A 26,858-nucleotide genomic window follows, 5' to 3' on the forward strand; every position below is an offset into this window, starting at 1 on the left:
GTCCAGGCAATCGATTCCAGCCGTGAAAGGCTCTCGCGCTTTTGAGACATGGGCTATCCTTCTTGCCAGCACACGCCGTACTGTTTGTTTAAGCTCCCGCGGATGCTTCAACCCAGTAGCATGTAACCCCTAGTGGTTGCCGATTTGTCTTCACCTCCTCCCTAAGCCATTTATCCTGGGTCATACTGGAGGCAGTCTGCCAAAATCTGCCTGTCCTTGCGCTCTGTTGCAGATGGTGCCTTGGTGTGAAAGAGGGATGGCCTTGATGGGCACATCGTCCGGCGGCTCTTCAAAGGACCAGAGCAAGCAGGATGCTCTCATGAGTACGTATCGTGTCGCCTGGCCCGCATACCGAATGCACGTGGTGGCTCATAGTCAAGCTGATGGTGCTGTCGCTGTGTCCGTCGAGCTGGCTCGCCGTTCTGGATCCCTTTGGCTTGCTGTTGGCACCTAGCGACGATTTCATGTCGTTCCGCCATCGTAAGACCCGTACGCAAGCTCTGCCGTTGTTTGATATCCTCGGTTTGCCTCCTGTCTCTGTCCGTGGTTGTGGTTTGCCTGCGATGGCGCTGGTTGGTGCCAACTCCGAGCGTTCGTCCAGTCGCACTACATACTACGGAGTCAGTACAAAGAGATGTTGGCATCTTGTACATCACAATGGAGGTAGCATACCTCTCATGCCTTCACCTCCGTCGGACAGGGTGTGGTGCTGAGGGTTGAGGGTCTCCTTGCGACCGTCTCCGTAACGCCGCCCCGGTGTGCCAACACCAAGCCCTCCGGTCCCGGAACCGGTGTACCCAGACAAGTTGGCAACTCCGCTGCCTGTGCTGCTGCTTCTCGGGCTGTCGATCATAGAATATTGCGGAAGTGTCGTGGTCGAAGAGTCGGGCGGCTTCGTGGATGGTCTGCAACACCATGAGCTCCCTGGCGATAGCGACATGCCCGCCCGCACAGCCTTGCCGGCGCCGCAAGCCTATGCTGTTCACCGTCTACACTTCACAAAGCTGCAGTATCATCAAGGATCATGGCATCTCATGCATTCATGTGGGACAGCTTGGCCTGGTAGCCGCCGCATCAAGGACACCTCTACACCATGTGCACATGCTAGCAACCCACATCCGTCCGTCTAGTTGGCTGCAGGCTGCTCGAGCCCGTCGTGGAAGCCGTCATGGCTCAGGGAGGGGCTGCCCCCTTCCTGTATGCACCGGGGCACCTGCTGTTGCTGTTGCCCCCCCTGCAGCCTAGCTCGCCGGCTGCGGTAGCTCCGAAAGGCAGGACCACCATGGGTGATGGTTATAATGCTATCTGGCAGGCCTCAATCTCATAATCAATCCTTGAGAGCTTCGTGGGCTATGTGGTCAGGAAGGTGTTTGCATTATGCATTCACCCAACTGGGCACTTGGGCTATGTCGCGATTAGGAGGCGTGAGTTCGATTCCCGGCCGTGGCAGAGATATCTGCTGGGGTTCAAAATCGTACGCATGCTTGTCAGCTTCAAATTGCATTGTTTTGAGTATCACATGTATGTAGCAAATAAATAAATAAAACATAAATCAAAGTAGTAGATAAAAAAAATTACAAAGTTCCACTTGATTCATCGTGCATAGCTCAAGAAGTCACATGTCGCATCACATAGGTAGTTGCACCAGTAAATTAAATATGAGCCGTTGATTCATGACCTGCTAATCCTACTTGCAATGAGCATGTGCGCTAGCTAAGTGAAAAAAGCTGCAAAAAAAGTGCAAAAGAACTCTGCATCTGTCGTTGAAATCATGTTTTCGACCGCGCCGTTTCCCAGACTCCCAAAACTTGCAATATCATGAAGAAGTCCGTGTGCTGATGTGATCTGTAAGTTGGAAAAAGCGAAAGTGTTGAAAAAAAAAAAAGTGTAAAGTGCCAAGTCTTAAAAAGTGTCAACTGTAAAGGGGAAATGGGGGCATTGGGGAAGTGTAAAAGTTAAAGGGGTGGGGAAGGGAAATGTAAACGTAAAAGAAAACCCATTTTAGAGAGCAAAAGCAGCAAATCATCCAGTCTCTGAAACGAAAACAACCGCCGAAGATAACGTCCTCCACAAGTGAGGGAAGTGAGACAATCTCGATTAAGAGAGGAGGGACAAACTTCAGTGACAAGTGGCGTATCCTACAGGCGTGGTCGCACACCCCAAGACCAGCCCAATGAACACAGATCAAGTTTTGAAGCATCGTGCGAAGAAAATCTTCGAAAAGGCTTGATTCAAGCAGGAAGAAGTAGCCATCGAGCTGGTTTGACCAAAAGTCCTTCCAGGATACAGTTCGATGAGTTGACAACTTCGGGCGTAGAGCATAATGCTCCCTACTTGTAGAAGGGGCCTCTGTGCTGCACATGAGTGCGGCGAGCGTATCCACCGTGGTTACGGTTGCGAGTCAAGATGGTGGACATGGCATTGCCGCGAGGAACATAGTGGTGGGACGGCTGGCCAGGATATATGGCACTCTGGTAGCTGACAGGCCCAGTAGCATGAGGGTTGCCGCGATCGAAGTGGCCACTGTGGTGGCGGCGGTGTTCATCCCTGGAGTGAGCAGGCCAAAGACCTTGCGTTTCAGCGTTCTGACGGGAGCGCTGGAGCTTCGCCTCATTGTTGGGCGGCGGGAAGGGGACTTCGGCGCCAACTAGGCCAAGGTAGCTGTCATCACCGTGATCCTCAGCCACAGCATGAGCATCCGCCTGAGAGATGAACAAACGAGGACGGCACATGGGGGTCTCGAACATGACAGAGGAGTTTCTGAACTTCTCGACGAGGGCTTCAGTGCCTTGAATGGTGGCATAGGAGACAGCCCCGATCTTGCGAGAACGAGTCTCAGGCCAACCGTTGGTACGCAGGTGCTGGTAGAAGACAACAATGTCCAAGGGAGAAGCAAAATTGACGAAGGCATAGCCAACGTTGGACATGTTGCGGAAATCGATGCGCAAGTAGAGGAAGTCGTAGGCACCAGGGACGTACAGGCGCAGGACCGATTCAACATCATACGTGGTCATCTGGTTTGGGATGTTTCGCAACATGACGGTTGTGCGAACATCAAGGCCCGCCAAGATACGGTTCATATCAATGGCGTTGGCAGCATTAATGGAGGGGTTCTCGCGGTTGATGGTTGCACGGAACTCGTGGTGGCGATGATCGCGGCGAGGATGGTCGAATCTACGGAGCTCAAGCGGAAGGTATCCGGTAGGGTAGTAGGCTTCAACAGTGCCTATGTAGTTGGTTCCCTAAAATAGCTGTTAGTCGGCACCTGTTTGAGGGATTCAGTGAACTTACAAAAACCCCGTCGCCGTTCTTGGCATGAAGCAAGAAGCTCGCCATGGTGAGCGAGTCGAGTTCGATGCGGTAGGCATAGCCGGGACCTCTGGCGTTGTGGACTGGACCAAGAGGGCCCATGGCACGAAGTTCTTTGCCACCCATGGCAGCGTCAAGCCAGGCCAGTGCAACAGAGTAGCATTCCTCAGCGCTAGGGACGAGCTCGAAGCCCGGGGTGTTGACGAGCATGATCTGAAGGACGAGCTGGCCCTCGAAGTTGTTCGCATGAGTGCGAGTGTCACGCATGCCAACAGCATCAAGGTATCCCTTCAGAGCCATGTACTCGCGGGTACCAAGTGGGTTCAGGGAATTGTTCATGATGAAGTCCATGGCGCGAGTGAGTCTGTCGAAGCCGATGTAGGCATGGTTGCCCTGCTTGAACGCACCACTGTGAGGATGGGAGAAGGTGATAGTGTAGCCGTTGCCACCAGTGAGGCTCTAAAGAATCATTAGCCACTGTCCTCACGAACCCATGAAATGGAACACTTACAGCAACCTTGGTCTTGATCTGTCCAACGGTCAAAGTATTGGTGTTGCAACCGTGAATGACCACGTAGCGAGTGCAGAGACCGAAGAACTCAGTGGTGAACGCCGATTCAGCCGGTCCGAAGGGGCGTGTGGGAGGCACAAGAATCGGGTTGCCATTGCTGCCATACATGGGACGGTTGGTAGGCTTGAAGGCCTCGGCGGCAGGCTTGAAGGCCTCAGCGGCAGCCGAGAGGGTGGGATGACCATGCTGGGGAATGAACTGGTTGCTGAAGGCATCTTCGTTGACGTTGACGCTACTGATTCCGTTGCCGACTCCGTTGCTGCTACCGACTCCGTTGCTGCTGGTGCCAACAGAAGACTCGTAGAAGGAGTTCAGGGTTTCAATGGACGAACGAGAGGTAGCACTAGCCATCCCCGTAGTCTCGATGGAAGAGAGCGGAGAGGACGACAGCTCGAACTGGCCATCGGCAGTCATTCTGATGTGCGCCATTGTTGATCGTCAAGTGAAGTTGAGTGAAGAGAAGTTTGGTTGACGGGAAGGAAGAGAAAATGAGGTTGAACAGCACGTCTCGAAAGAGTAAGGCTTGAAGCAAGACTCGCTCAAGGTACGACTTGTTGTTGTTCGGCAAGGAGGAGAAGAAGGAGAGGAAGAAAGTTGGGGGAGGGGAGGTTTTTAAAGGGCGGCGACCGGCGACGACGCAGCAGGAAGGCAGTCACCTCCAACGCTTGCCGAGGAGGGCAGCTGCCACCTCCAACGAGCAGTGGCGCTAACCCAAAAGAGGGGGCGGGGTTGGCCTTCAAGCGCTCTTTCTTGCAACTAAACTGGCAGAGGCCGAGCGGGGAAGGCGCGACAGTGGCAGGCACAGACGCAACTCGGCCGCGGAGCTGATCAGACCGGAGGACTAGAAAGAGTGCAACTCCGCACATAGAGCAGCTACTACGGTGTGCTCAAGCGCAAATTGCTAGGCAAAACTTCGTGAACATCTACATACATGCAAGTATGTATTTTGTAGGGGGGAGGCAAGTGCATAACACCCTAAGAAGGACAGAATTCCAAGCCTCCAACCACCAACGACTGTCTTGTCCAGAAATCCTCCCTCACACAGGCCACTGAGTGGAGTTGAGCGACCCAACAGCACTCAGACCCACACTGACAGACGCGAGTAGTGGTGACAGGGCCGATCAAGCTGTAAAGCGGGTTGTGATGAGTCTAGTCATGAAAACAGAAACGAGTCCCTTGTCTGCCATACTCAAGCACTAAATAGGTCGGAGTGGCACTTGATCATTATTACACCACTTAGTATCACTAAGAAGCACTCAGTGTCAGTTCTGATACCTAATCTATGCCTTTGAACCGTGTTGAGGGATAGGGGACCGGATTTCATCACCAAACTGTCTTGGATCTTTAAGTCGCGCAACAGCTCAAAGCATGCGGTGACTCGTTGGCCTTGTGGCCTACAACCATTGGGTTTGGCGCTTGGTCATTAGATATGGAATTCTGTTAATCCGCGTGATTACTTTATACCGTTGTTGGTCGATGTTGTTGAAGATGTACCTGCAGCATGTTCTGACTGCCTGGATCTAATGCTTTATGCGTGAGTCTGCCGTGGAAAAGGATGCTTTGGCACTTGTCACGATGAGATGCAGTTGAAAGTTTCCCAATATGGTGATTGGCGGCGGGGATCCGTTTTAGTGCCATAGGGCTGAAATCGGGCTCGTGCATGGGCGTCGGCGTTAGGCCTCATCCGCATCAAAGCCACACTCCAGGTAGCCTCCGTAACAACACATCTTCGCCAGACATCAAAGGGTCCCTTCATACATACTCGTGGTTTACCGCTCAGGGGCACCTACGTCCCAGGCATATATAGCCAACGACTTGTGCGCTTCGGAAAAGGCCGCGAAACACGTGGCTGGAGCGCTAACGTCTAGATCCCCATTCTGACACCCCGGTGATACCACGGAGAGACGCCTCTCCCCGAACCAGGACCTGTCACGGCCGCTATTGAGAGGCAGTATTCATCCAACGATGCCTTCTGCCATCGATTCAGCAGATGATTTGGCTGCCGCCATCCAGCAGGTGAAGCCCAGCCCCGTATTCCCGTCAGCGGCACGTGTTGACCCTCTCAGATCACGCTGTCCAACACCGACGCGGATTACATCGATCAGCTAGCGCCTCTTCTAAAGGATGCACGTCAAAATGACAACCGTGCAAGCCATATCGTTCAGGCCCTGAATCATATTTCCGCCGAGCGGGAGTCCGACATTGAACGCATGTGCAACACGAACCACCAGGAATTCGTGAATTCAGTCAACCAACTTCTGCGCGTACGCGAGGGTACGGTCAACCTGACTGCCGAAATTTTGAATCTTAGTCAGTCCATTCAAGGTAGCACGGAGAAGCTAGCTGAGCAAAAAAAGGCCCTTGTCGATGCCAGAGCCGTACGCCAGAATGTCGAAGAAGCAAGGAAAGCTTTGGAAGCTTGCCTCGAAGTGCTTCGGCTCGCTAATCAAGTCCATGATCTTCTCGCCAAAAAGAGCCATTACGCTGCGTTGCGTGCTCTCGATGAGCTCCAAAATGTACATCTGCGCGAGGTTTCTCGCTACAAGATTGCTGAGATGATCGAGAAATCCGTCCCGGCAACCCAAAGGCTCATTGCAGAAGCCGTCATGAACGACCTCAACACATGGTTGTATCGGATTCGAGAGGCTTCGCAGTATGTGGGCGAGGTTGCCTTCTATCATACAGACCTGCGGCGCACGCGCCACGAGGAACGGTTAAAACAAGACGAGTACCTCAGCAAGTTCAGACTCAACTCTGCTATTGAGTTAGTGGCAGATGAGAGCGACGAATTTGATATTCTGAACGATGATGAAACAGAAATCAAGGTTGACTTCGCCCCGCTCTTCGAAGCCATCCATATCTACGACACCCTCGGACGTAGCGACGAGTTTCGGGCAGAATACGCAGCTACCAGGCGAAGACAAAAGGAGCTGTTAATTCCAAGTTCTATTAATCTACTGGACGAGGAAGATGGCGATCTGAGTAGCTTGCTTGAAAGCATTGCGGGGTTCGCTATTGTTGAGAGAGCCACGATGCGGAAAACAGAAAACCTGCGCACGACTGCCGACGTCGATGAGCTCTGGGACTCTATGTGTCAAAGTTCCATAGCTCTAATTACTAAAGCTCTGCACACTGTCGACAATGACGAAAAGTTGCTGAGAATCAAGGGAAGGATTGCGCTTTTCCTCCAAGCGATGGAGAGCTGGGAGTACTCGGTCACGAGTCTCAACGCGTTGTTGCTAACCTTGTTTGACAAATACTCTCAACTGCTGAAGAGAAGGTTCAGCGAAGACTTCCAAGAAATTGTTTCTACAGATGATTACATGCCAATGCCGATCAAGACACAAGACGAGTATGACAAAGTCGTCAACGTTAGTTGGTACAACTCAGAAACGCCGCGCGAGGAGATTGAGTATGTTATATTACTTGAATGTCCGCGAAGATCTATTGACGTTCTGCTAGATGCCCTTGTGTTCTTCCATTCTCCCAGATGTATCCTCTTTGCTGCATTGACATTCGCAACTTCCTTAATCAAATGTACCTTTTCTCAGACGACAACTTCCAGCGGTCGACAGTCATCGACGACACACTCAGAGAAGTATGCAAAGCATTCCGAGTCCTCTATAATCCAATCTTGAAACTGACTGCGTAGTCACTCGATGAACTTCTCTGCGAGAAAGTTTGCCAGATGCTGGTGGAGCGCCTCAGCTCTCAGTATCCTGGCCAAATTGTCCAGATCCTCACCAACCTTGAGCATTTTGAGATTGCGTGCCAGGAGCTGCAAGTCCTCCTATTCGAAGCACGTAGCTCGAGCTCGGCGGCGGGACCGATCGTTCTCAAAGCGACCGAACAGTTCAGAGCAGGCAAGAAGACTGCCGAGAAGAGAATCTTCGAATTGGTCAACAGCAAGATTGATGACTTGATCGAAACGGCCGAGTATGACTGGTATGCTACACTCTCAGCCGGGAATATGCGAACAAGCACGACTAATGCATGTCATAGGGAATCGACGAAGCCGGCACCGGAAGTCAGCAACTACATGCAAGAGCTGACGCGGTACCTATCGAACATCATGAACTCTGTTCTCTTAGGCTTGCCCACCGAGATCAAGGAGCTCATCTACTTCGACGCCCTCAGCCACGCCGCAACCTCGATCTTGGTACGTACCTCTTCGCCTTACTCCGGGCCCCACTCGCGCAACCCCACTAACCTCACCACACCACAGGCTCTCCCGCTCGAAGACTCGGTCCGCCGCATCTCTCCCGCGTCCATCAAGACGCTCGCGCAGGACACCTCGTTCCTGTCCTCCTTCGTCGACAGCCTGAAGAACCCCATCCTGCGCGAAAACTTGGACGAGCTGGTGCAGACGATCGCGCTCATGCAGGCCGACGACCCGCTCGAGTTCTTCGACGTCAGCCAGCGCAACAAGAAGTACGGTCGCGTCAACCGGGAGCATGGCGCGATTTTGCTTGAGAAGGTCAACCAGGGCGCGGGTGTCGTGCAGGAGAAGAGCAGGACTGAAAGACTCATGACTAGAGTCGGTTTCAACAAGTCCTAAGTGGGCGGAAGTGATTGTTTTGAGCTGTTTTGGGTGTTTTCTTGCTTGGCATGGGAGTTATGGAGTTGTTAATAGAATTGTATGCATCGACTTGCTTTGTGATTGGGTGATTGGCTTGAGGCTTTGCCCAGCGAGTATGACTTCGCTGGTGTTCCGTAAGTTGCCTACGACTACCACTTGAAGCGCTAAGTGACTTGTCAGCTGAGCGCGCAACAATGTTCTGATCTTGTATTCATTGTCAGAGCCTAATAGCGACATCACCTTGATCCTTAAAGGCCTCCTCTACATCATGATAAGCGGTTTGTTTGCTATGCTCCTGCTCAACGTCCCCAGAATTACACAATGCTATCTAGTGATATACTGCTGAAAAGTGCTTCTCTTGAATGGCGACCTCTAGTAAGGCTGCGTCTCTCTCTCCAGCCACTTCAGAGTGGTGGCATCACCCGAGCTTTCGAAGAAATGCTTGGTCTTCTCCTTCACCTCGGCGTGATAACTGTTGAGCCACTTCTTTTCATCCGGTGTCAGGAGCGTCTCATCAATCAGCTTGCGGCACATGGGCACCATTGTCACGTGCTCGAAGCCCAGGTACGGCTTATCGCCGAATTTGTGCGTCGTTTCTGCTTCGCGGACCATGATGATGTCTGTGGCAGTGTCAGTATAAGTCGGAACATCATCTATGGAGAAACTTACTCTCAATACGGATGCCAAAGTTGCCATCCTCATAATAGCCAGGCTCTACGAAATGCGTTAGCCGATATTGAAAAGTTGTGTACTATAACCACGAGCGCTTACCATCAGAGATGACATTGCCGACTGCGAGGGCAATCTCCGAGTACTGCACACGCGTACCGATACCGATAGGCCCTTCGTGGACGTTCAAGAATGAGCCGACACCATGGCCTGTACCGTGGCGGTAATCAAGGCCTTCAGCCCACAAGAACTGGCGCGCAAGGGAATCCAAGGCAAACCCGCTGGTTCCCTTCGGGAATTTTGCACGCTCAAGTGCGATGTTGCCCTTGAGTACAAGAGTATAAGCCTTCTTCTCCATCTCCGTAGGCTCGCCAAAGTGCAGTGTCCTTGTGGTATCGGTAGTTCCATCAAGATATTGTGCACCCGAGTCGCACAGGTAGACTGCCTTGGGATCGATGACTGAGCAATTGCCGGGCTCGGGCTTGTAATGAATGACGGCGGCGTTGGCACCAGTAGAAGAGATTGTGTCAAACGATAGACCCACGAAACGATCATGTTTGCTGTCTCATCGTCAGTTTTTAAAACGTCTAAAACTGCAAATGAATGACTTACGAGCGAACCGCCTCAAGCTTGTCAGCTGCCTGGACCTCATCAAGCTTCTCACCCTTGTTAATAAGTTGATCCTCGAGCCAAGCGAAATACTCGATGAGCGCCGCTCCGTCTCTGATGTGGCATGCTCTCATGCCTTCCATCTCGATAGCATTCTTGATGGCTTTGGCATCTCCGATTGGGCTCCTGACCTCATCTACCTTCTTCTCCCCTCCCAAAGCCTCAACAAGTGCCCATGATGCTTTGTTTGAGACAAGGTATTTCTGAGGAGCAGCATTTGCCTCCTCTTGAGGGTTGGTCGACGCAGTCTCTTTACTCAGAGCCTCCACATCCGTGAAGATCGTGTCGTAAGGCCTGATTGTAATGCTGTCGCCCAAGTGCTTCTTGACTTCTTGTGGCAGCTTGCTGTCGTTTACGTAGAGCGTAGCCGCAGTAGGAGTAACAACGGCGTAGGAAAAGAAGACGGGGTTGTAAGGAATATCGTTTCCTCGAAGGTTGAAGAACCAAGCAACTTCGTCCAGCATTGAAACTACGAAGCCAGCGCTCTTGCGTTTTGAAAGTTCTTCACGAAGTTCCTTGATCTTCTCAGAGACTTCCTTGCCAGCATATTCGTACGGCTGGACCTGGACCTTTTCATTCGGCCGAGGTGGCTTAGCATTGCCCCACACGATGTCGATGAGGTTCTCTTTCACGGCAGTCAAGCCTTCACCACCCTTCTTCTTGATCTTGTCCTTGAGCTTGCGGGCGTCAGAAGCTGTGACAACGCTCGGGTCTACACCGGCAGTTTTTCCTCCTTCCGACTGTTCGGCAGTCCATTCTTGCCATGTAGGGACATCCTGCAGTCCCTGCTTCAGAAGTTCCCAATTGCTGTCGAGCTGCTTTTCGGCTTGGTTGAAGTAGCGACCATCAGTGGCGAGAGCGGCCTTGTCCAGGGTGATGACGGCTGTCCCGGCGGATCCAGAGAAACCGGAGATGAATTCTATCGGGCATGAGCTTCCGCGGCATAGCTAGTGTAGGGTATCTGGCGTCGAACCTCGACGGGCATCGCAAGGCGCAATATACTCAGACTGATGGCTATCTTCGGAGGGCACAACTATAATGCTAGGTGGTTAGCAGTCTCTGCGAGACGAAGGTGCTGGCTACCTTACTGTACACATCAATCTTGCGGTCGCGCATCAATTGGCGCAGATGCGCCAGCCTCTCGGTAGTGTTCACAGTGACCATGTCGGCAACGGCGGAGCGCCTGATGGATGAGGAATGGAATGCGTGGCGGAAGAAGACGGTACGCGCGCCTACAAAGGATCCTATCAAAGAAGAAGGCGAGTTGCGCGCAAAGCAGCGCACAAACAGCATGTAGCGGTGGGATGAGATGGCGTGTGGAGGGGTTCGGTGAGTGACGCGGGAGCGGGAGCTCAGGTGCGCCGGCAGAACCGCGGCGGACGGCGGGGCACAAACGTTGCCCTTAAGACCGGCCATCACTTTCCGCAACGAGCCGCGCAGAGTGCTATAAAGGGCTTCCACGGCTGGTGACTACTGAATGATAGGGCGAAGCGGAAGATTTGCCTGCCTGAGGGAAAGCCCAACGCATCACGTCTCTGCCGGGCGCCGACGACCCACCCGTAACCTACCTGCCACCTACAGCCTCACTGCCCCCGACGCCCTACAACCCATATTGCGCCTCTTCATAAAAGTTGCCTGAAACCGACCCTCTCTTTTCCTCTTCCACCTTTTCCTTCCCGTAAGTCCGCTCGCTCCGTCGCTCGTCCGCGCCCTTCATGCGCGCCCGGGATACTATTACGGATTCATATGCGAAGCTATGATACGCCGGGGCGACTCGCTTGAGGACATGACAGAGGAACTGAATACGATCCACAGGCTCCGATCTGCCCGCGCACCATCCGACACCATGTCGGAGGCGCCCGTTGCGACGCCAACCTCCATTGCCGAGGTTGAAGATCTCGTGAAGCGCCTATATCTGCATCCCGATCCGAGGACTATCGGGCAGATTGAAAAAGAGCTTCAGAAGTTGCAGAAATCCGAACAAGGATGGATCCTCGCAGACGCCCTTCTTTCTAGCGACGATCTGAACGTGCGCTTCTTCGGCGCTCTCACGTTCACTGTGAAGCTGACGTCGGACTGGCAATCGCTTGACGAGGATGCCGCGGGTGAGCTTCTGCTGCGCCTCATCAACTGGCTGGTGAGACTAGTCAACCAGGGCGAGAAGGATCTTGTTACCAGAAAGCTGTCCGCTACTCTTGTACAGTACTTTCTGTGTGGCAAATCGACCTGGACAAACTGCATCCGCCATCTACTCTGTTCCTTTGCCAATGGGGAAGCGGTCTCCGTCGCAGACCTTGGTCAATACCCAGACACACCGCAGGTTATCAGCTCTCTGAACGCGACACACATTCTTCCAGTGCTGTGGATTGGTGAGACACTGATCCAAGAAATCAAGAAAAGCACCTATACTCGCGAAGAGCAGGCCAAATATGAGACGCGTATCGACCAGAATTGCGACGACATTGTACCGGTGATTCACTATGGCCTGGCTTACAATGGCGACGATTCAGGCAAGCTACACGAGGACAGCTTCAACTGTATGGCTGCCTGGGCTTTCTTTGTCACTCGAAACAAGGCTTCGGAGGAGAGTCTTCGGCAGAAGAAGCTATTGCAAACGCTGATACTTCCGGCACTGCAATGTGTGCACGCTGACCCCGACCATTCAGTGGAGGGCTTGTCAGAAATGCTTCGCAAGCGCTATGAATTGTTTGGCGCGGAACATCTGAATCTCGTCTCCGAGCTGATCATGAGCCCGTGGGGACAAGAGCAACTCAATGAGTTGTTGGCTGGGGAAGGGGAGTCCCAAACTTTCACGAGCTTGTTGCTCGCTTTTGCTGCTGCCATCAGAGTCCAGCTCGTGGGAGATTCTGATTCCTGGCAGCATATTATGGGTGAGTACTTGCGAGAGGTGCGGCAGTTGATGTGGCTGGGTGCAGAAGATCTCAAAGCTTTTCTCCAAGGCATTTCACTTGTCTGGTTTCATGCATGTCCTTCTTTCGTGTTTCTTGATCATCGAATTGCACGAAAGGCAGGGGAAGGGATTGCAGAAATTGCAACTTATGGCAACAGAATGCTAACAGGTGGATAGTCATCATGCATCAGGTCCTCAGATGCCCCGGGTATGCTGTAGAAGACGATGACGTTTGTGTCCAAGCACTTGAATTCTGGAGCTCCTACGCCGATCTTCTGAGCGATCCCTTAATCGAGGACGAGTACCCCAGCCTCTGTTCATCGCCCATATCTGCCGACCATGTCCTTCAAGCGGCAGAGGAATACTGCTCAAAAGTTTGTCTACCGTCCCAGCAGTTCGATAGAGATACTATGAAGGGCTTCCAATCTTTCCGGTTGGATGTTGCCGACTTTCTCGAAACTGCATTTGCTGCATGTGGCGAGAGGTTGCTAAAGGGATTGGTACATCTCGCCCTCAGCTCTCTGCAAGAGAGAGACTGGGTCAAGGTCGAGGCGTCCTTGTTTTGCATCATTGCATTGGCCGACTCGATCGCAGAAGATGATACCTGGGACAGCACGCTGGCTGACTTTCTGGGATCTCCACTGTTTGCCAACGTGTTTAGCGCCGAAGTCCCATCTAGGACGCGCCGTACTGCAGTAGACCTTCTAGGCCGCTATTCAGTTTTCTTCATCAAGCATACGGAATTCCTCGTTGCTCCTCTCAACTTCTTATTCACAGCACTCTCTGCGCCCCAAACCGCAAACTCTGCAGCCAAGTCAATTGCTTCGCTCTGTTCAGCGTGCAGGAAGTCGCTTGTGCCAGAGCTGAACAATTTCCTTCAAGCATATCAAAGCTTTTTGGATTCTCCAACAGCTGATCCTTACACCAAAGAGAAAGTGGTTGGCGCCATCACCGCAATCTTCCAGGCCTTGCCGTCTGATGAAGAGAAGTGCCATTATCTAGGGATCCTCGTTGGTTACATCGAGTCAGACATTCGAGCATCGCTCGAACACATGAGCCAGAACAGGGTTGAAGAGGCACAAGTTGCAGGCTCATCTGCGCTTGCTTGTCTAGCACAAATGGGCAAAGCTCTACAGTCTCCTGATGAAGACAGAATCGGTGGAAGCGCCGCAACTCCGATACATATCATCAATCTTGAGGCAGACATTACAGAAGCCAGCTTTTGGAACGCAAACGAAGCCGGGGTGGATCTGCAGACGCGCATCGTCAAGTGCATGAATATGATGATTGAGTATGTGCTTCCACAATCCCTCAGGTCTACTGATTACTGACAAGTACATAGGATTCTTGGTAACTATGGCGACATCATCGAAGCGGTCTGCGATATATACAAGAGTGGCTTCGCCGAGCGTGCGCCAGGCCCTTTTCTCTTTCCACCAATTGCCTTCGCAAACTTTGTTCTCTGTACCACGATTGACACACCTCGTCTTCCGCTGGTTCTCTCTACAATTTGTTCGTTCCTGAACGCCTACTCAGACGTCCTCAGGGAACAGGGTGACATTGTTTCTCAGACAAAACGGATCCTGGAGCATGTTGTGTTCTTACTTGCAAAGTTGGAACAGCCAAACACGGATCCTGAAGTTTCCCACAGCTGCGTTGAGTCTCTCACACAAATCGTTCGTCACAACGCACTGCTGTTATTAGAACAACCGCAAGAAGCTGTTGAGTTCACCCTTGTTTTCACCATCCGTTGCATCCAGGGTGCAGACGTCCTTCCAAAGCGTGCTGGCGCTGCTTTCTGGTCGACGTTCCTCTCCACTGCCAATGACCCGACTTCTCTTGCCAAACAAGCATCGGATACCGTCATACAAGTCCTTGGCCCTCATCTCATGACAGCCCTGATATATCAGGTCTCCGGCGAAGCCGCACGAAGTGACTTCGAACACCTCATCGAGCCTCTTAAGCTTCTCATTACCAAGCAACCCCGCTCTAAGATGTGGATGGAAGCAGCACTCCTCAGTCCTGAATTCCCTGCGCCAAAGGTTGAGGAAAAGGACAGGCGTTGGTTCCAGAAGATGCTTGTAGCGTAAGTACCTTGTTTGTTTTGTTATTGAACCGTACAAAAAACTAATGGTCTTTCATAGGGCTCGCGGCGGTACATCCACCAAGAGTATTGTGACGGACTTCTGGGCCAAGTGCCGCACGTCGGTCCGCTAGTAATGCTTACACGAGCCTTAAGAACCCAAGAAAGAGTACCTAAATGGATAGGAGAGCTAGAGTTTTGAATGCATTGCTTGGGCGTAGGCTAACCCTGCATCATGATAGCATGATAACTTCACGAACGGAAGTTATGGTCTGCGCGTAGATACCCCTTTGCAGAAAAGTGCGAGTTTGGATTTGGATCCTTCTCTTCACCGTCATGCAGAATTAAAACTGTGAGAGGTTCCACAACGAGTGCAATTTTTTGGCGTGAAATGCAAAGAGTGACAGCGGAAGCGAGAGGAAATGAAAGAGGTGATGCCTTGTCGATAAGGAAGGAAGTTCTTGGCGCTTGTCTCAAAGTAGACTAGTCGCACCCAGCTCGGCCCACACAGCGAAATTCAATCCCTCTGGCGCCATCCGCTTCGACAGCGACGACAACCACGAACATCCACATCGACATCTCGGACGCCGCACGATCAGTCAAGATGCCGGTACGCTACGACTCCCTCGCCCGGAAAGTGGCATGAAGCTTCCGCTGGAGGCTCTGCCGGGCCGCGTAGCACCAGAGCGCTGACCGGATATTGTCACAGAGCCACAAGTCTTTCCGCACCAAGCAGAAGCTCGCGAAGGCGCAGAAGCAGAACCGCCCTATCCCTCAGTGGATCCGCCTGAGGACCGGCAACACCATCCGGTGCGTCTACCTCTCACTCTGAACTAGCGGGCTCGGGGGAGACCCGCGCAGAGGAAATGCTGCAAGAGCGCGACTAACATACCGCACAGCTACAACGCCAAGAGGAGGCACTGGCGCAAGACCCGCATCGGCATCTAAGCTGGTGCAAGCAACCGCCTCCTCATCACTCAAATCGAACTCGGAGCCTCACGATGTCTACGTGCGAAACGGATCAATAGAAGCAGCGACAACAACCGCGCCATGGTTGCGCTGTTCTTCGTCGGCCGGGACAATTGCAAAAATGATGGGTGATGAAGTTGTGGATGGGTTCCTTTATTCGTCGTCGTCAGGGTGGCTTCTACAGACGTCGATGGGATGCTGCTTTTCGATTTGGGCGCTTTGAGTGGGATATGGGAATGTACGCAGGTTAAATGAAAATACCTTGCCGTCCCGCCAAATCATGCTGCCATTACTGGGAGAGATTCAACGAACATCGCGTGCAGCTCACAGCAAGCCGAGAAAGGAATACGAAGCTCTTGGAAGGAACATCCGGATCACGCGATGCATATTGGAATGACTAGTCCTGCGGCAACCAGCCTCGCAACTCCGATCTCTTGGACAGCTCTAATGCGAAGGCCCACCATTCTATCAGCAAAGCGCCTCAAACACCATGCATGCTCATGTCTAAGCACCTTAACCCGCCGCCGTTCCAGTCGTCACTGCGTACTTAGGTGCCTACCGCTCAGGTTAGCAAGGGAAACGGTAAGTCAGCAGACCCAAAGGTAGACTTACTTCAGCCGTATCTACAACCAACAACCTTTGGTCTGTCTTCCCCAGGATGTCATAAATTTGAGTCCTGCCCCTCTCAATCCTGATAACCGTGCTCGTTCCCGCATACGCTACACCGCCCTCGATGCCGCTCCGGTTCGCCATGATCAGGCACACAGCATCGTCCTTGGAAGCACCAATCAGTGGGTAGAAGCGCTCGAGCCAGTAAGCCAGCGTCTCCTGATCCGGACCGGGAGGTTGAGTTAGTAGCTCATCGGGCGTGAGGCGCGTCAACCAGGCCATGTTGAGCGCAATGAGTGGACTTGAATGTTGCAGTGCATGATTAGCAAACTCGTAGTGGTTCCATGGCGCAAGAAACTTGTGCGGGTTGATGTCCATGCAAATGCCCTATGTGAAAGCGCGGTCAGTAGGACGTCCGTCGTATGATAATAACAAATGTAAGACATAGGGGTGCTGGAAGAAAAGACAGGTGGGAATACCATTGATACGGGGCCAAGGGTACCAAGCGGTCCGGCAAAGAAGCGGTTGTCGCCCTCTTGCGCCCAGGTCTCGTCCGTGTAGTAGAGGAATGTTTTTCGGTAGTTCAACAGGACCTCACCAGCTGGTGACACTGTCACAGTGCTGTTGTAGTTTCTGGTGCCATCATCGGAGGCCTTCTCTGGGTACCCGATGGTTACATGGCAGCGCAAGTGCTTTGCCCACTCCACAGCCCATTTGGTCGATGTTCCGGAGGCGGTAGGCTCCAGGAACGGAGAGATCTGAGCCAACGAGTGAAAGTTGTAACCTTAAAGGTATCTCAGCGCTGGAGGATACTTAGGGAACAGCTTTTGTACATACCAGTAAGCGCGAGCTCGGGCAAATGAAGCCACTCGAGACCTTCGGTACTGCCGGTCGCAACAGCTTCCTCAAGGATGGCGTTCGCCTTTGCAATGTTGCCACTGAGGTTGCCAACTTCTGGCGCGTATTGGAGACATGCGATTTTCATGCTGGGAGAAAGCGTGGAGACTCAAGGCAAACGAAGATGCAGGTGTGAGAGTATATCAAACGCTGACTATCGTAATCAGAAAGTTAGGGTAATGCACTGAGAATGTGACCGTGATACAAGGAAATGTAGCATAAAAACCATTGCTTTGCCACAGCTACCGTAAGGCACGGCTGTACATCAACAGCTATCTAATGGGTATGTAGTGCTATCAAACATTTGAATCACAGGAAAGCCAGAAACAGGAAGAGAAATGGGATAGGGCTGTATCCGGACGAGCATGGCCAGGGAAGCAGCAAACGTGTAATAGCAAAGCATACCATATGAAAAAAAAGGCTACTTACAGGTGAGAAGATAGAGACCCAGCCGTGCAGCAGGCTGTTCTGTGGATTGGTCGTCACGTGTAGGCTGCACTCAGAAAACAATGACGAAGGTGATGGGCGGCGAGTCGCACGAGCTGCAGATCCCAAGCGGCTAGAAGCTGCACAGCACCCACTCCATCTGGCCGCACTCCGAGCAACTTTCCTCTCACAGCATGGCAGACCGGTAGCCGGCGATTTCATAGCGTCAACCTACACACCAATGGCAGGCAGGCGGCTTCTCGATGCCGCAAAACTGTTCAATGCGACGCGCTCCATCGCCAAGCAGCACGTAGCTCTCCGCTCGCACCAGCTCGATGTATTCACTCGTACCTCGACCGTCGCGAAAGCAGTAAAGAACCAGACGGACCGCGTTACCGTTACAGCTCGCGCTGCCATCGCCCTTGCTCAACGCTTCAACGAGCCCCCGCCGCCGTATACCAAGGAAGCATCGGCTGAGCAGCCGAAGCCCCAGGATGAAACGATACCTAGGAAGAGCACGGTAAACGATAATGCAGGTACACGAAGTGCGGGGTCAGGGCTGGAGCAAGATCATCACTATGATACCTCCGAACACAATGCTGCGCGGCAACCGCCGCCGAAGGACGAGTTGGGTGTAAATCAGAGGCAGGCGGACAGAGAGCCTTTACCGGATGGATCTATACCGCCTGCAAATTCAAAATTGCGGTGGGGAACCGAAAAGCATGATTTCTTCTCTCAGCGTCCAATTGCTGAACCCGCAAAGCGTCCTCTTTCCGTGCAGGATCAGTTTGCCCGGGAGGAGCTGGACATCACTCAGAAACAAGCCGAAAGGCGGCCACTTCCGGATGGAACCATACCGCCTGCAGATGTGGATCTACGCTCAGGATCGGAGAGACAAGACACCTTCTCCCAGCGTCCCGTTCCCGAACCGACAAAAGGACCTCTTGCCAACGAAGACCAGTTTGCTCGTTCAGAGAGCCTTCGGCCTGCCGCCTCTTCAGCTTCCACGATACCTACCCCAGGGAAGGCGTCCATGACAGCGGACCATGCTAGGGAGATACAGCGTGAAGCAGAATCGCAGATACCGTCTAAAGCAGCTGATCTGGAAGGAAATCTCACTATAGATCTCGACAACGATGTCTTCCACAAGCGGGAAGGTCATACCAGCTATGAGTTCTCGAACCTACCCCGGACTAAGCTTCCCAAGATATCTGCAGACACACAAGGCAGCAAAGACGAGGTCGATGACGGCGGCATCAACGCGGAGGTGTTTTACACATCGAAGGGACAGGAGAGCCAAGAGACTGTACCGACCCAACAGGCCGTTCCCGAACAGGACGAAATCCCCGAGGGTGTCAACACTGATGTTTTCCGCACTTCCAGAGTATCGAGAATGCTGGGTGTTCCGAAACCGGGAGACAGGCGGCCGAGTGGTTTGGAGCTTAAAGGGGCCGCTAGAACGCCTGTTGAACATACTAAATTGGCGCAAGGTCATGACCAGGACACCTTCAACGTGCGGACCTCTGAGGCGAATGCTCCTGCGGCGCCATCGCCGGCCGCTCAGACAGAAGCGGGAAAATCATTCCAAAATGCAGACCAAGATCTCCGGTCACTTGCTTCTGACATTGCAAAGGAGGCGAATGCGCCCTCTTCTGAATCTGAGGTACTAAAGCTTTTAATGTCGACGCATACCTTCAACACTGGCTTGCTAACTGCTTTCTGGTAGATTCTCGTGGGACCTGATAATGAGGTTGTTGTCTACCAATTGCGTGAATCCCGTGTACCTTCCTCCCGCCTTGGTCGTATCTGGAACTATGGCACGCTGGGGGCAAGTATGGCATTCGGTGCAGTAGGCGAGAGCCTCAAGCGTGTCACCGGTGCAGCTTCTGCTGGGGGATCATTGATGCTAAGTGCAGGCAACATGGAAAGGCTTGTTGCTAAGTTGTCCCGAATGAGAGGCGCAGCTCTCAAACTGGGACAAATTATCAGTTTTCAGGGTAAGATATATCTCGGACGAGCAGTTTGTCGCTGCGCTAACTTCATTCAGACATCAAGATGCTGCCTCCACCCATCCATGAAGTACTTCAACGAGTTCAGGACAGCGCGGACTATATGCCGGCGTCCCAACGCGACAAGGTTTTGGTGGCAAACCTCGGCCCTGACTGGAGAGATCTCTTTACCTCTTTTGAGGAAGTTCCTATAGCAGCAGCATCGATTGGCCAGGTTCACAAAGCAGTGCTTAAATCGACGGGGATGCCGGTTGCTGTCAAAGTGCAGTATCCAGGCGTAGCTAACTCCATCGACTCGGACCTCAGTAACTTGTCCTTGCTTTTGACAGCTTCAAGAGTTTTGCCTAGGGGGCTCTTCCTCGACAAGACGATTGCCAACGCACGCACCGAGCTTGGTTGGGAATGCGACTACATTCGGGAAGCTGAGTGCCAGAAGCGCTTCAGCGAATTGCTCGCCGATGATACCGAAACTTTCACGGTTCCCACAATCGTCCCTGAAGCCTGCGGCAAGGAGGTCTTGACTGCAGAACTGATGACCGGCAAAGCCATTACCAAACTTCCCAGCCTCAGCCAAGAGGAGCGTGACTGGATCGGTACGCAGATTTTGCGTCTATGCTTCCGCGAGCTCGTCGAGTTCCACTTCATGCAGACGGATCCCAACTGGACAAACTTCCTGTACAACGCCAAAGACAAGAAGCTCGAGCTCCTCGATTTTGGCGCCAGCCGCGAGTACCCGACGAGGTTCACGGACCCGTACATCCGGATTTTGATTGCGGCATCGCGTAACGACCGCGACACCATCCGCGACCTATCGCTCGAGCTTGGCTACCTCACCGGTGACGAGGGCAAGACTATGCTCGACGCGCACGTCGACAGCGTCCTGACACTCGCCGAGCCGTTCAAGGAGAACGGGCCTGAGGTGTACGATTTCAGCGACCAGACCATCACGGATCGCGTGCGCAGCTTCATCCCGGTGATGGTGCGCGAACGCCTCTCGCCGCCACCGGAGGAGACGTACAGTTTGCATAGGAAACTGAGTGGAGCGTTCCTGTTGTGTGCAAGGTTGGAGAGTAGGATTGCATGCAAGAAGCTGTTCCAGGATGCCGTGGCAAAGTACGAGCGCAGGACTTGAATTGTATAAGTCTAGCTGGGGAAAATGTCTGTATAGTTAAGCTACATAGAGGCGGTTTTGATGAGCGCCATTGTATCAACATTCACAGCTCTGAAGATTAAGGTGCAATGCGTGTGGAACTATGCTGTGATCTGGGTATGCAATTCTACTACCCAAAACTAGTATACAAAGCAACACGGAGAACAGAGACCCTGTCGCGTCATATGTAAACACTCGTATGATGTTTGGCAGGGCTGGGTTGAATGCGCTCCAATCAGAAGTCGTGGTTAGAAACCCAGGGCAGTGCACGTCCAGACAGGTTGCGGCCGCTGACGCACATGAGAAAAGGCGTCATCGGGCGAAACAATCACCACCGCAACCCCGCCCTCAAACTTTCCTCTCACCACCACACACCGAGACGCCCGCCACCGACGACTCAGACATCATGAGAGCCTACTGGTACGACAACCTGCCGGTAAGCATCAATGGCAATCCCCCACCACGACACCAACCCCAGCAGCACGTCCAAGGCTCCCGCGCCCAGCAGCGCAAAAAGCCATCCCCCAAGCACCTCGCACAAGCGACCAACTAACACGCACGTCACCAGGGCGACCAACGCGCGCCGCACGACTCCGGCCGCGACGTCGACCCAGCATACCTGTCCGCGCTCGGGATCCGGCACTTCAACTACCCGTCGGTCAGCGACGTGGACAAGCTGGCAGCCGAGCGCAACTACAAGAACCGCGACGAGGTGACGATCAGCCCGACGACGCTGCCCAACTACGAGGACAAGGTGAAGACGTTCTTCGCCGAGCACCTGCACGAGGACGAGGAAATCCGCTACATCCTCGACGGGGCGGGGTATTTTGACGTCCGCAGCAAGGACGACGCGTGGGTGCGCATCAAGCTCGACAAGTTCGACTTGATGATTATGCCTGCGGGCATCTATCATCGCTTTACCACCGATGAGAGCAATGTGAGTGGTTGTTGGTTGGGCGCGGTCGTGCTCATGGTCGTGCTGGTGGGGTGTGCTTTTTAGGCTAATTCGTCCCCCGTGCTGCAGTATACCAAGGCGATGCGCCTGTTCCAGGACGAGCCCAAGTGGACGCCGCTGAACCGCGGCGAGGAGACCGACCAGAACGAGTATAGGCAGTCGTACCTGAAGACGGTCGTGGCTTGAGTGCGCACGTCTTCTTTTTTGGCCAGCACAGCACTGAAGCTTGGGCGTCCAGAAAATGCGGGCGTGTTTGTAGATGTTGCAAAAGATATCCATTGAATTCAGTTCATTTCATTCACCACTTGCGGTTGTTAGCATGTTTGGCGAGGCTTGGCTCGCTCGTTCTGCATTTTACGGTCATGTGCTTGTCGTGTTCTTCGCCTGACCTGCCTTTGCTTTTTCAATCCCCGTGTATCATGTGGGCCTGCTGCCACCCATGACCATGGTAAGAAGCAATTTTTGTGGATTTAACCCCTGTTTGGTCCCGCCCGCTTCTGCCAGAAAGCTTGTTCTGAGCTAAATGCAAAGTCAATTGTCTCCTCACGACCCTTTCCCCTCCCATGAACGAGCTTGATTATATCTTTCAATTTGTATTTATTTTTGTTTGATGCGTTTAGATTCTTAATGAATCAAACAATGGTGCAGCCGTGGCTATCTTGGTATAATAAGACATCTACATCGTAGCTATAACTCACATGAAACGCCCGCTTTTTGGGTAATTAAGAGTGAATATGAACAAAAGAAAATGAAAGAAAACAAAGGGGTATCATCGTGCTAGACTGCTCGAGACTTGGTACGATTGTTGTACCTTGATGCCAAAGGGATTCTCTCGGCACTCTCGCTCGTCCTCGCACTCTGAACTGCCCCTTTCGACGTCGATGATCCGGTCGGTACTCTCGGCGTCGTAGTCCCTTGAATCCGAGACAGTCACGATAGCTTCTCCGGCATTCTTCTGGAATCTGAGCTCGAGGTCCTCTCCTCTGGCGCGGGACTTTGCGTACATGTTGGCGCTGAAGAACTTCCTATTGTGGTTGTCTCTTCCGACGGTTTTGTCCAGCGGGTCACGCTTATTAGGCGTGCTTGACGGACCGCTGTCCATGGAGGCGAAGAAACCGAAGTGGCGGCGCATGAAGGGGCGGAGGGTCGGCACGCAGGCGCAGACCATGCATACAGTCGTTTCGATCTCCCTAAAAACCATCATTTAGCAAATTTGGGCATTGGTGTATTGCGGTTGAGGTTAACTTACGACCACAGGCAAATCTCCTGGAGATCGTACGTGATGTCACGGTCGGCGTGTCTCATGTACAGAATGATGGCCTTTAGACGGACAATACTGATGATGCATGAGAGCGATCCCAAAGTGAACACGATGGACAGAGTGATCTTCTGCCTTGTGTCGAGGCCCAATTTCCAGACGACGGGAAGTGGCAGGGCGAGAATGAGTAGATCACCTGCTGGCGTTAGGAGACATGCTATCGGACTTTGAAATCACCACAAACTTACTGAAGCTGTTGAGGACTGCATTGACGATGTAGAAGGCGGACTTGTCGATGCAGTGGTACTCTTTAATATTCATATCCCTGTGTAGCAGTTTAGCGTTTTATTCACCGGGGACGCAGGGATATGCGAGCCTACCAGCTTGCCCTCATGGGCGTGCACGCAAACAGTGACGCACAAATGCCACCGACGGAGTAACCGACGGTGAAAATCGTAACCAGCCACCATTTCAAGCTGAATTGATCGACGGGGAAAAGGTGGCGGTAGAAGAAAAGGATGGACAGTTTGATGAAGAGGATGGCACCGCTATACACGATGGCGGCAATGACCCAAAGCCTGAGGAAGCCAGGGGACAATATGGCCTGGCTGACGTCCCACAGATGTTTTCCCATACCCCATTGCGTCAGCACCTGCGCAGGGTTAGAGAGGGCTTGCAAACGAAAGAGTCTTCGCGGTGAGGAATTACCTGGAACAGCGACATATCAGTGAACCATATCGCCAAGGCGAACAGGAGGATGTCTAGTAGCAGAGCCGTCAGTGAAAGTCCAGCCAACAAGGTGTGCGGGGGAGTCGAGGACGCACAGTCATCCGGGCCCATGTAGTTGACAATGCGGGTTCTGGTGTACAGGCGCAGCGAGACGAAGAAGAGGACGATGCAAGCACAGACGATGTTGCATATTGTCATCTGATAGGCCTTGGAAGGAGGGTCGACGAGGTTGCTGTTGTAGCCGGCCGGCGGCGTGGCCGCCGGAGTCTTGCTTAGGTCGGTCGGCGAGATGTCCATGGTGCTGCGATGTGGCTGAAGGCCTGGAGAACAGGCGGGAAATCAGGGTTGCGGGAAGCTCTCCAGAAAAGAGTGCGCGGCTCACGCACGTACACCTTCGGAATCCACCAGGCTGGCGCAGGAAAAGCAGGCAGTTGACTAGCGTCCAGACTCCAGAACGCATCCAAAGCGCGCCACCCCGCTTCCCCCCGACGGGAAGGAGTCACCGGTGGCCTGTACCGGGTCGCGCCTGCTCTTCCAAGGGGTCCCAACGGCAAACGCGAGGCAGATCTGGAGGCCCGACAAAGTATTGGATCCTCCCAGAGCGGTTTGTCTGCTGGCTCGACCGACGATGCCCACGAATGAAGCTCACCGGAGAGTCATTTCGCCTGCCTGTCGCTTGTCGAAACATCTTCCGATTCGTGCTTTGAGGCTTTGTCGGAACAGCAGATCGCACGCCTGAGCGTCGTCGGAACGCGGGCCGGTGACAAGATCGATTCATGCAGGTGGAAAACGGGGCTTTTCTCGGCCCCCGATATATCATCGCGTCGTGTCCTGCCTGTTCCTCGAGCCCCTACATTATTAGCCCGAGTCAGCTTGCGTTGGTCCCGGCCCACAGCTTCCGCCTGGCGTCAAACGTGGACGCCGCGAACATGCGTGTTCGTGGGGTCCGAGTTAACCTATCAAGCTCCGTTAGATCCCATCCTGGTGACACGCGAGGCCCCCCTCTGCCCCAAAAAGGTTCGTGATACAATATCAACTTGTCCTTTGTGTCGAGATTTGCGGCGACGCGAATCCCCGCCGCTCCGCCGCCTCTTACTGGGCCGAACCATCCGGCTGTGTCTCCGGACAATCACATTAGCCCGCGGACGCCACCAACGGCGGCTGTTCCCGCCTCGTCCAACGGTGTCAACCTATAGTCGGCTCCGCATATACCTGTCACCCATATCGCGATTGACAGGAGGTCCCCTCAAGCTTTGTCAAAGACGCCATCTGCTGACAGAGGTATAAACAGCCCCATGCTAATCAATATTCGCCCTCTGTTGACAGGTCTGGACGCTTTTTTTCACGGCCGTACGAGCCCGCTAAAAGCCGTCCGGGCCTCGGCATCATCGACGCCCGGTCGATCCATCTCAACCTGCCATCAAACAAGTCTCGCACAGCGGGAGTCGCGGAAAGACGCGACGCTGAAAATCAAAAATTGCTATCTTAGCTCGTCACAGTCTCTCCCCTTTCTCTTTCCACATCCTCACGTCCTATAGTCGCCATTAATCGTAACATATTCGTGGCTGAAGTCGCAGGTCCAGTATACGGCCTCCGCGCCAGGCTTCTCGCTCAACCTAACCAAAATCTCCAAATCCTCGGGGGCGAGGATCTGCGCAGCACGAGCTTCATCTACTTTTTCTGGCTCACCCCTTACCAGCAGCTTGAGTTCCGCGGAGCCATCAGTGGGGATGAAGCTGACGCTCGTCTGCTCAGGGACAACGCTATCCACGCCGTCGGCATAGCCCGTAGCGCACAGAATGCGGCCCCAGTTGGCGTCCTTGCCGTAGAGAGCCGTCTTGACTAGCGGGGAACGGGCAATCGTGGAAGCAACCTTCTTGGCGTCCTCGTAGGTGGCAGCGTTGGTAACACGGATGGTGACAAACTTGGTCGCTCCTTCGCCGTCACGGACCACGAGCTGGGAGAGGTCGGCGGCAAACTTGGTCAAGATGTTCTCAATTTCACCATAGGCGGCACCGGAAGCGGAAGTGATCTCCTGGCCCCCAGCCGCGCCGTTGGCAAGAATGGCCACAGTGTCGTTCGTGCTCGTGTCTCCATCGACGGAAATGGAATTGAAGGATTTGGTCACAGCAGCGGTAAGTAGGGATTGAAGAGCCGATGGAGCAATTGGAGCGTCAGTGCAAATGATGCCAAGAAGAGTGGCCATATTCGGATGAATCATGCCAGCGCCTTTGGTCATGCCTGCTATCGAGTACGTGGTGCCAGGAGCGGAAGAGAGGGTGAATTGCCGGGAGAGAAGCTTCGGGAAGGTGTCCGTAGTGCAGATGGCGCGGGCGGCGCCGAGCCAGTTCGAGTGTGCGTTGCCCAGTCCCTGATGCGCGGTGGGGATCTTGTCAAGAATCTTCTGAATAGGAAGGCTGAGAGAGGTCAATAGGTGAGAGAAATGAAGCCATGACTGGAGTTCACGTACCGCTGGCCAATAACACCCGTGCTCATGACAATGCTCGAGCTGTCATCGCCATCCTTGGCCCCCGCAAAACACGCGTCCGCCTTCTTGCCCATAGCAATGGCATCCTCAATGCCACCCTTACCGGTCACGGCGTTTGCGCAGCCCGAATTGACGACGACGGACCTGATTCCGCTGCCCCCTCTTTTCTTAAGCATGTCCCTGCTCACCGTGACCGGTGCAGCCTGGAACTTGTTTTTGGTAAAGACCGCAGCACCCGCGCACGGCGACTCAGAGGCTATCAATGCGAGGTCGTCGAAACGCGTGTTGGAGGCCTTGACGCCTACGTGGGCGCTCGCGGCAAGGAAGCCCTTGGGGTAGGTGCCTGAGGTGGGGACGTATTTTGCCTTGGCAGGAGGGATGGAGCCCTCGCCTGGGGCAGAGTAGTTCCGCACGAAGGACTTCATCGTGGGCACGAGGCGCTGAATGGGAGAAGGCCTGGCGGACGTCATGGTGGAGGAGGCCCTGAAGCGGAGTAATAGCTTAGCTGGGTGCTGACGAGGGCCCAATTGGCACAACGAGCAGGAGGGGTACCTTGTGCGGACGAAGCTACAGCTCC

At 53.4% G+C, this 26,858-nt stretch overlaps 11 protein-coding genes across 11 annotated transcripts; 5 read left to right on the top strand and 6 right to left on the bottom strand.

Moving 5' to 3' along the window:
- Nucleotides 1-69: 69 nt before the first annotated feature.
- K452DRAFT_11741 (uncharacterized protein) lies at nt 70-1,030 on the bottom strand. Its single transcript, XM_033535123.1, has 2 exons — nt 673-1,030; nt 70-606 (listed from the first exon to the last, which is right to left on the bottom strand). Exons 1-2 carry the CDS (start codon nt 938-940, stop codon nt 290-292), a joined length of 585 nt encoding a protein of 194 aa, XP_033398562.1. The 5' UTR covers nt 941-1,030; the 3' UTR covers nt 70-289.
- Nucleotides 1,031-2,330: 1,300 nt separating this feature from the next.
- Nucleotides 2,331-4,309, bottom strand: K452DRAFT_307760 (uncharacterized protein; the record flags this gene model as incomplete). Its single annotated transcript, XM_033543102.1, has 3 exons — nt 2,331-3,242; nt 3,292-3,768; nt 3,821-4,309. 3 exons carry the CDS (start codon nt 4,307-4,309, stop codon nt 2,331-2,333), a joined length of 1,878 nt encoding a protein of 625 aa, XP_033398563.1.
- A 1,288-nt stretch (nt 4,310-5,597) lies between these two features.
- On the top strand, nt 5,598-8,529 carry K452DRAFT_248391 (uncharacterized protein). The gene is made up of 6 exons (XM_033538094.1): nt 5,598-5,896; nt 5,947-7,292; nt 7,343-7,478; nt 7,533-7,825; nt 7,883-8,039; nt 8,106-8,529. The coding sequence occupies exons 1-6, from the start codon at nt 5,846-5,848 to the stop codon at nt 8,436-8,438; spliced, it is 2,316 nt and encodes a 771-aa protein (XP_033398564.1). The 5' UTR covers nt 5,598-5,845; the 3' UTR covers nt 8,439-8,529.
- Nucleotides 8,530-8,831: 302 nt separating this feature from the next.
- Nucleotides 8,832-10,961, bottom strand: K452DRAFT_225788 (uncharacterized protein; the record flags this gene model as incomplete). Its single annotated transcript, XM_033536777.1, has 6 exons — nt 8,832-9,079; nt 9,129-9,173; nt 9,231-9,688; nt 9,741-10,716; nt 10,771-10,830; nt 10,886-10,961. 6 exons carry the CDS (start codon nt 10,959-10,961, stop codon nt 8,832-8,834), a joined length of 1,863 nt encoding a protein of 620 aa, XP_033398565.1.
- A 280-nt stretch (nt 10,962-11,241) lies between these two features.
- Nucleotides 11,242-15,153, top strand: K452DRAFT_357923 (uncharacterized protein). Its single transcript, XM_033546153.1, has 5 exons — nt 11,242-11,475; nt 11,613-12,688; nt 12,886-13,999; nt 14,051-14,794; nt 14,853-15,153. Exons 2-5 carry the CDS (start codon nt 11,644-11,646, stop codon nt 14,923-14,925), a joined length of 2,976 nt encoding a protein of 991 aa, XP_033398566.1. The 5' UTR covers nt 11,242-11,475; nt 11,613-11,643; the 3' UTR covers nt 14,926-15,153.
- Nucleotides 15,154-15,334: 181 nt separating this feature from the next.
- Nucleotides 15,335-16,038, top strand: K452DRAFT_286480 (uncharacterized protein). The gene is made up of 3 exons (XM_033540300.1): nt 15,335-15,401; nt 15,501-15,601; nt 15,691-16,038. Exons 1-3 carry the CDS (start codon nt 15,396-15,398, stop codon nt 15,737-15,739), a joined length of 156 nt encoding a protein of 51 aa, XP_033398567.1. The 5' UTR covers nt 15,335-15,395; the 3' UTR covers nt 15,740-16,038.
- A 79-nt stretch (nt 16,039-16,117) lies between these two features.
- Nucleotides 16,118-17,655, bottom strand: K452DRAFT_248401 (uncharacterized protein). Its single transcript, XM_033538095.1, has 4 exons — nt 17,207-17,655; nt 16,849-17,153; nt 16,373-16,756; nt 16,118-16,315 (listed from the first exon to the last, which is right to left on the bottom strand). Exons 1-4 carry the CDS (start codon nt 17,352-17,354, stop codon nt 16,274-16,276), a joined length of 879 nt encoding a protein of 292 aa, XP_033398568.1. The 5' UTR covers nt 17,355-17,655; the 3' UTR covers nt 16,118-16,273.
- A 165-nt stretch (nt 17,656-17,820) lies between these two features.
- Nucleotides 17,821-20,925, top strand: K452DRAFT_269360 (uncharacterized protein). The gene is made up of 3 exons (XM_033538939.1): nt 17,821-19,355; nt 19,419-19,689; nt 19,740-20,925. The coding sequence occupies exons 1-3, from the start codon at nt 17,934-17,936 to the stop codon at nt 20,831-20,833; spliced, it is 2,787 nt and encodes a 928-aa protein (XP_033398569.1). The 5' UTR covers nt 17,821-17,933; the 3' UTR covers nt 20,834-20,925.
- A 251-nt stretch (nt 20,926-21,176) lies between these two features.
- Nucleotides 21,177-21,941, top strand: K452DRAFT_286485 (uncharacterized protein). The gene is made up of 2 exons (XM_033540301.1): nt 21,177-21,287; nt 21,420-21,941. Exons 1-2 carry the CDS (start codon nt 21,258-21,260, stop codon nt 21,849-21,851), a joined length of 462 nt encoding a protein of 153 aa, XP_033398570.1. The 5' UTR covers nt 21,177-21,257; the 3' UTR covers nt 21,852-21,941.
- Nucleotides 21,942-22,199: 258 nt separating this feature from the next.
- On the bottom strand, nt 22,200-24,035 carry K452DRAFT_286486 (uncharacterized protein). Its single transcript, XM_033540302.1, has 6 exons — nt 23,889-24,035; nt 23,773-23,825; nt 23,445-23,716; nt 23,313-23,389; nt 23,056-23,260; nt 22,200-22,996 (listed from the first exon to the last, which is right to left on the bottom strand). Exons 1-6 carry the CDS (start codon nt 23,989-23,991, stop codon nt 22,576-22,578), a joined length of 1,131 nt encoding a protein of 376 aa, XP_033398571.1. The 5' UTR covers nt 23,992-24,035; the 3' UTR covers nt 22,200-22,575.
- A 1,283-nt stretch (nt 24,036-25,318) lies between these two features.
- Nucleotides 25,319-26,751, bottom strand: K452DRAFT_331418 (uncharacterized protein; the record flags this gene model as incomplete). The annotated part of the gene is made up of 2 exons (XM_033545127.1): nt 25,319-26,210; nt 26,264-26,751. The coding sequence occupies 2 exons, from the start codon at nt 26,749-26,751 to the stop codon at nt 25,319-25,321; spliced, it is 1,380 nt and encodes a 459-aa protein (XP_033398572.1).
- Nucleotides 26,752-26,858: the final 107 nt, after the last annotated feature.

Source organism: Aplosporella prunicola (genome assembly GCF_010093885.1).
Source record: "Aplosporella prunicola CBS 121167 unplaced genomic scaffold K452scaffold_10, whole genome shotgun sequence".
In the NCBI taxonomy this organism is placed as follows: Eukaryota; Fungi; Ascomycota; class Dothideomycetes; order Botryosphaeriales; family Aplosporellaceae; genus Aplosporella; species Aplosporella prunicola.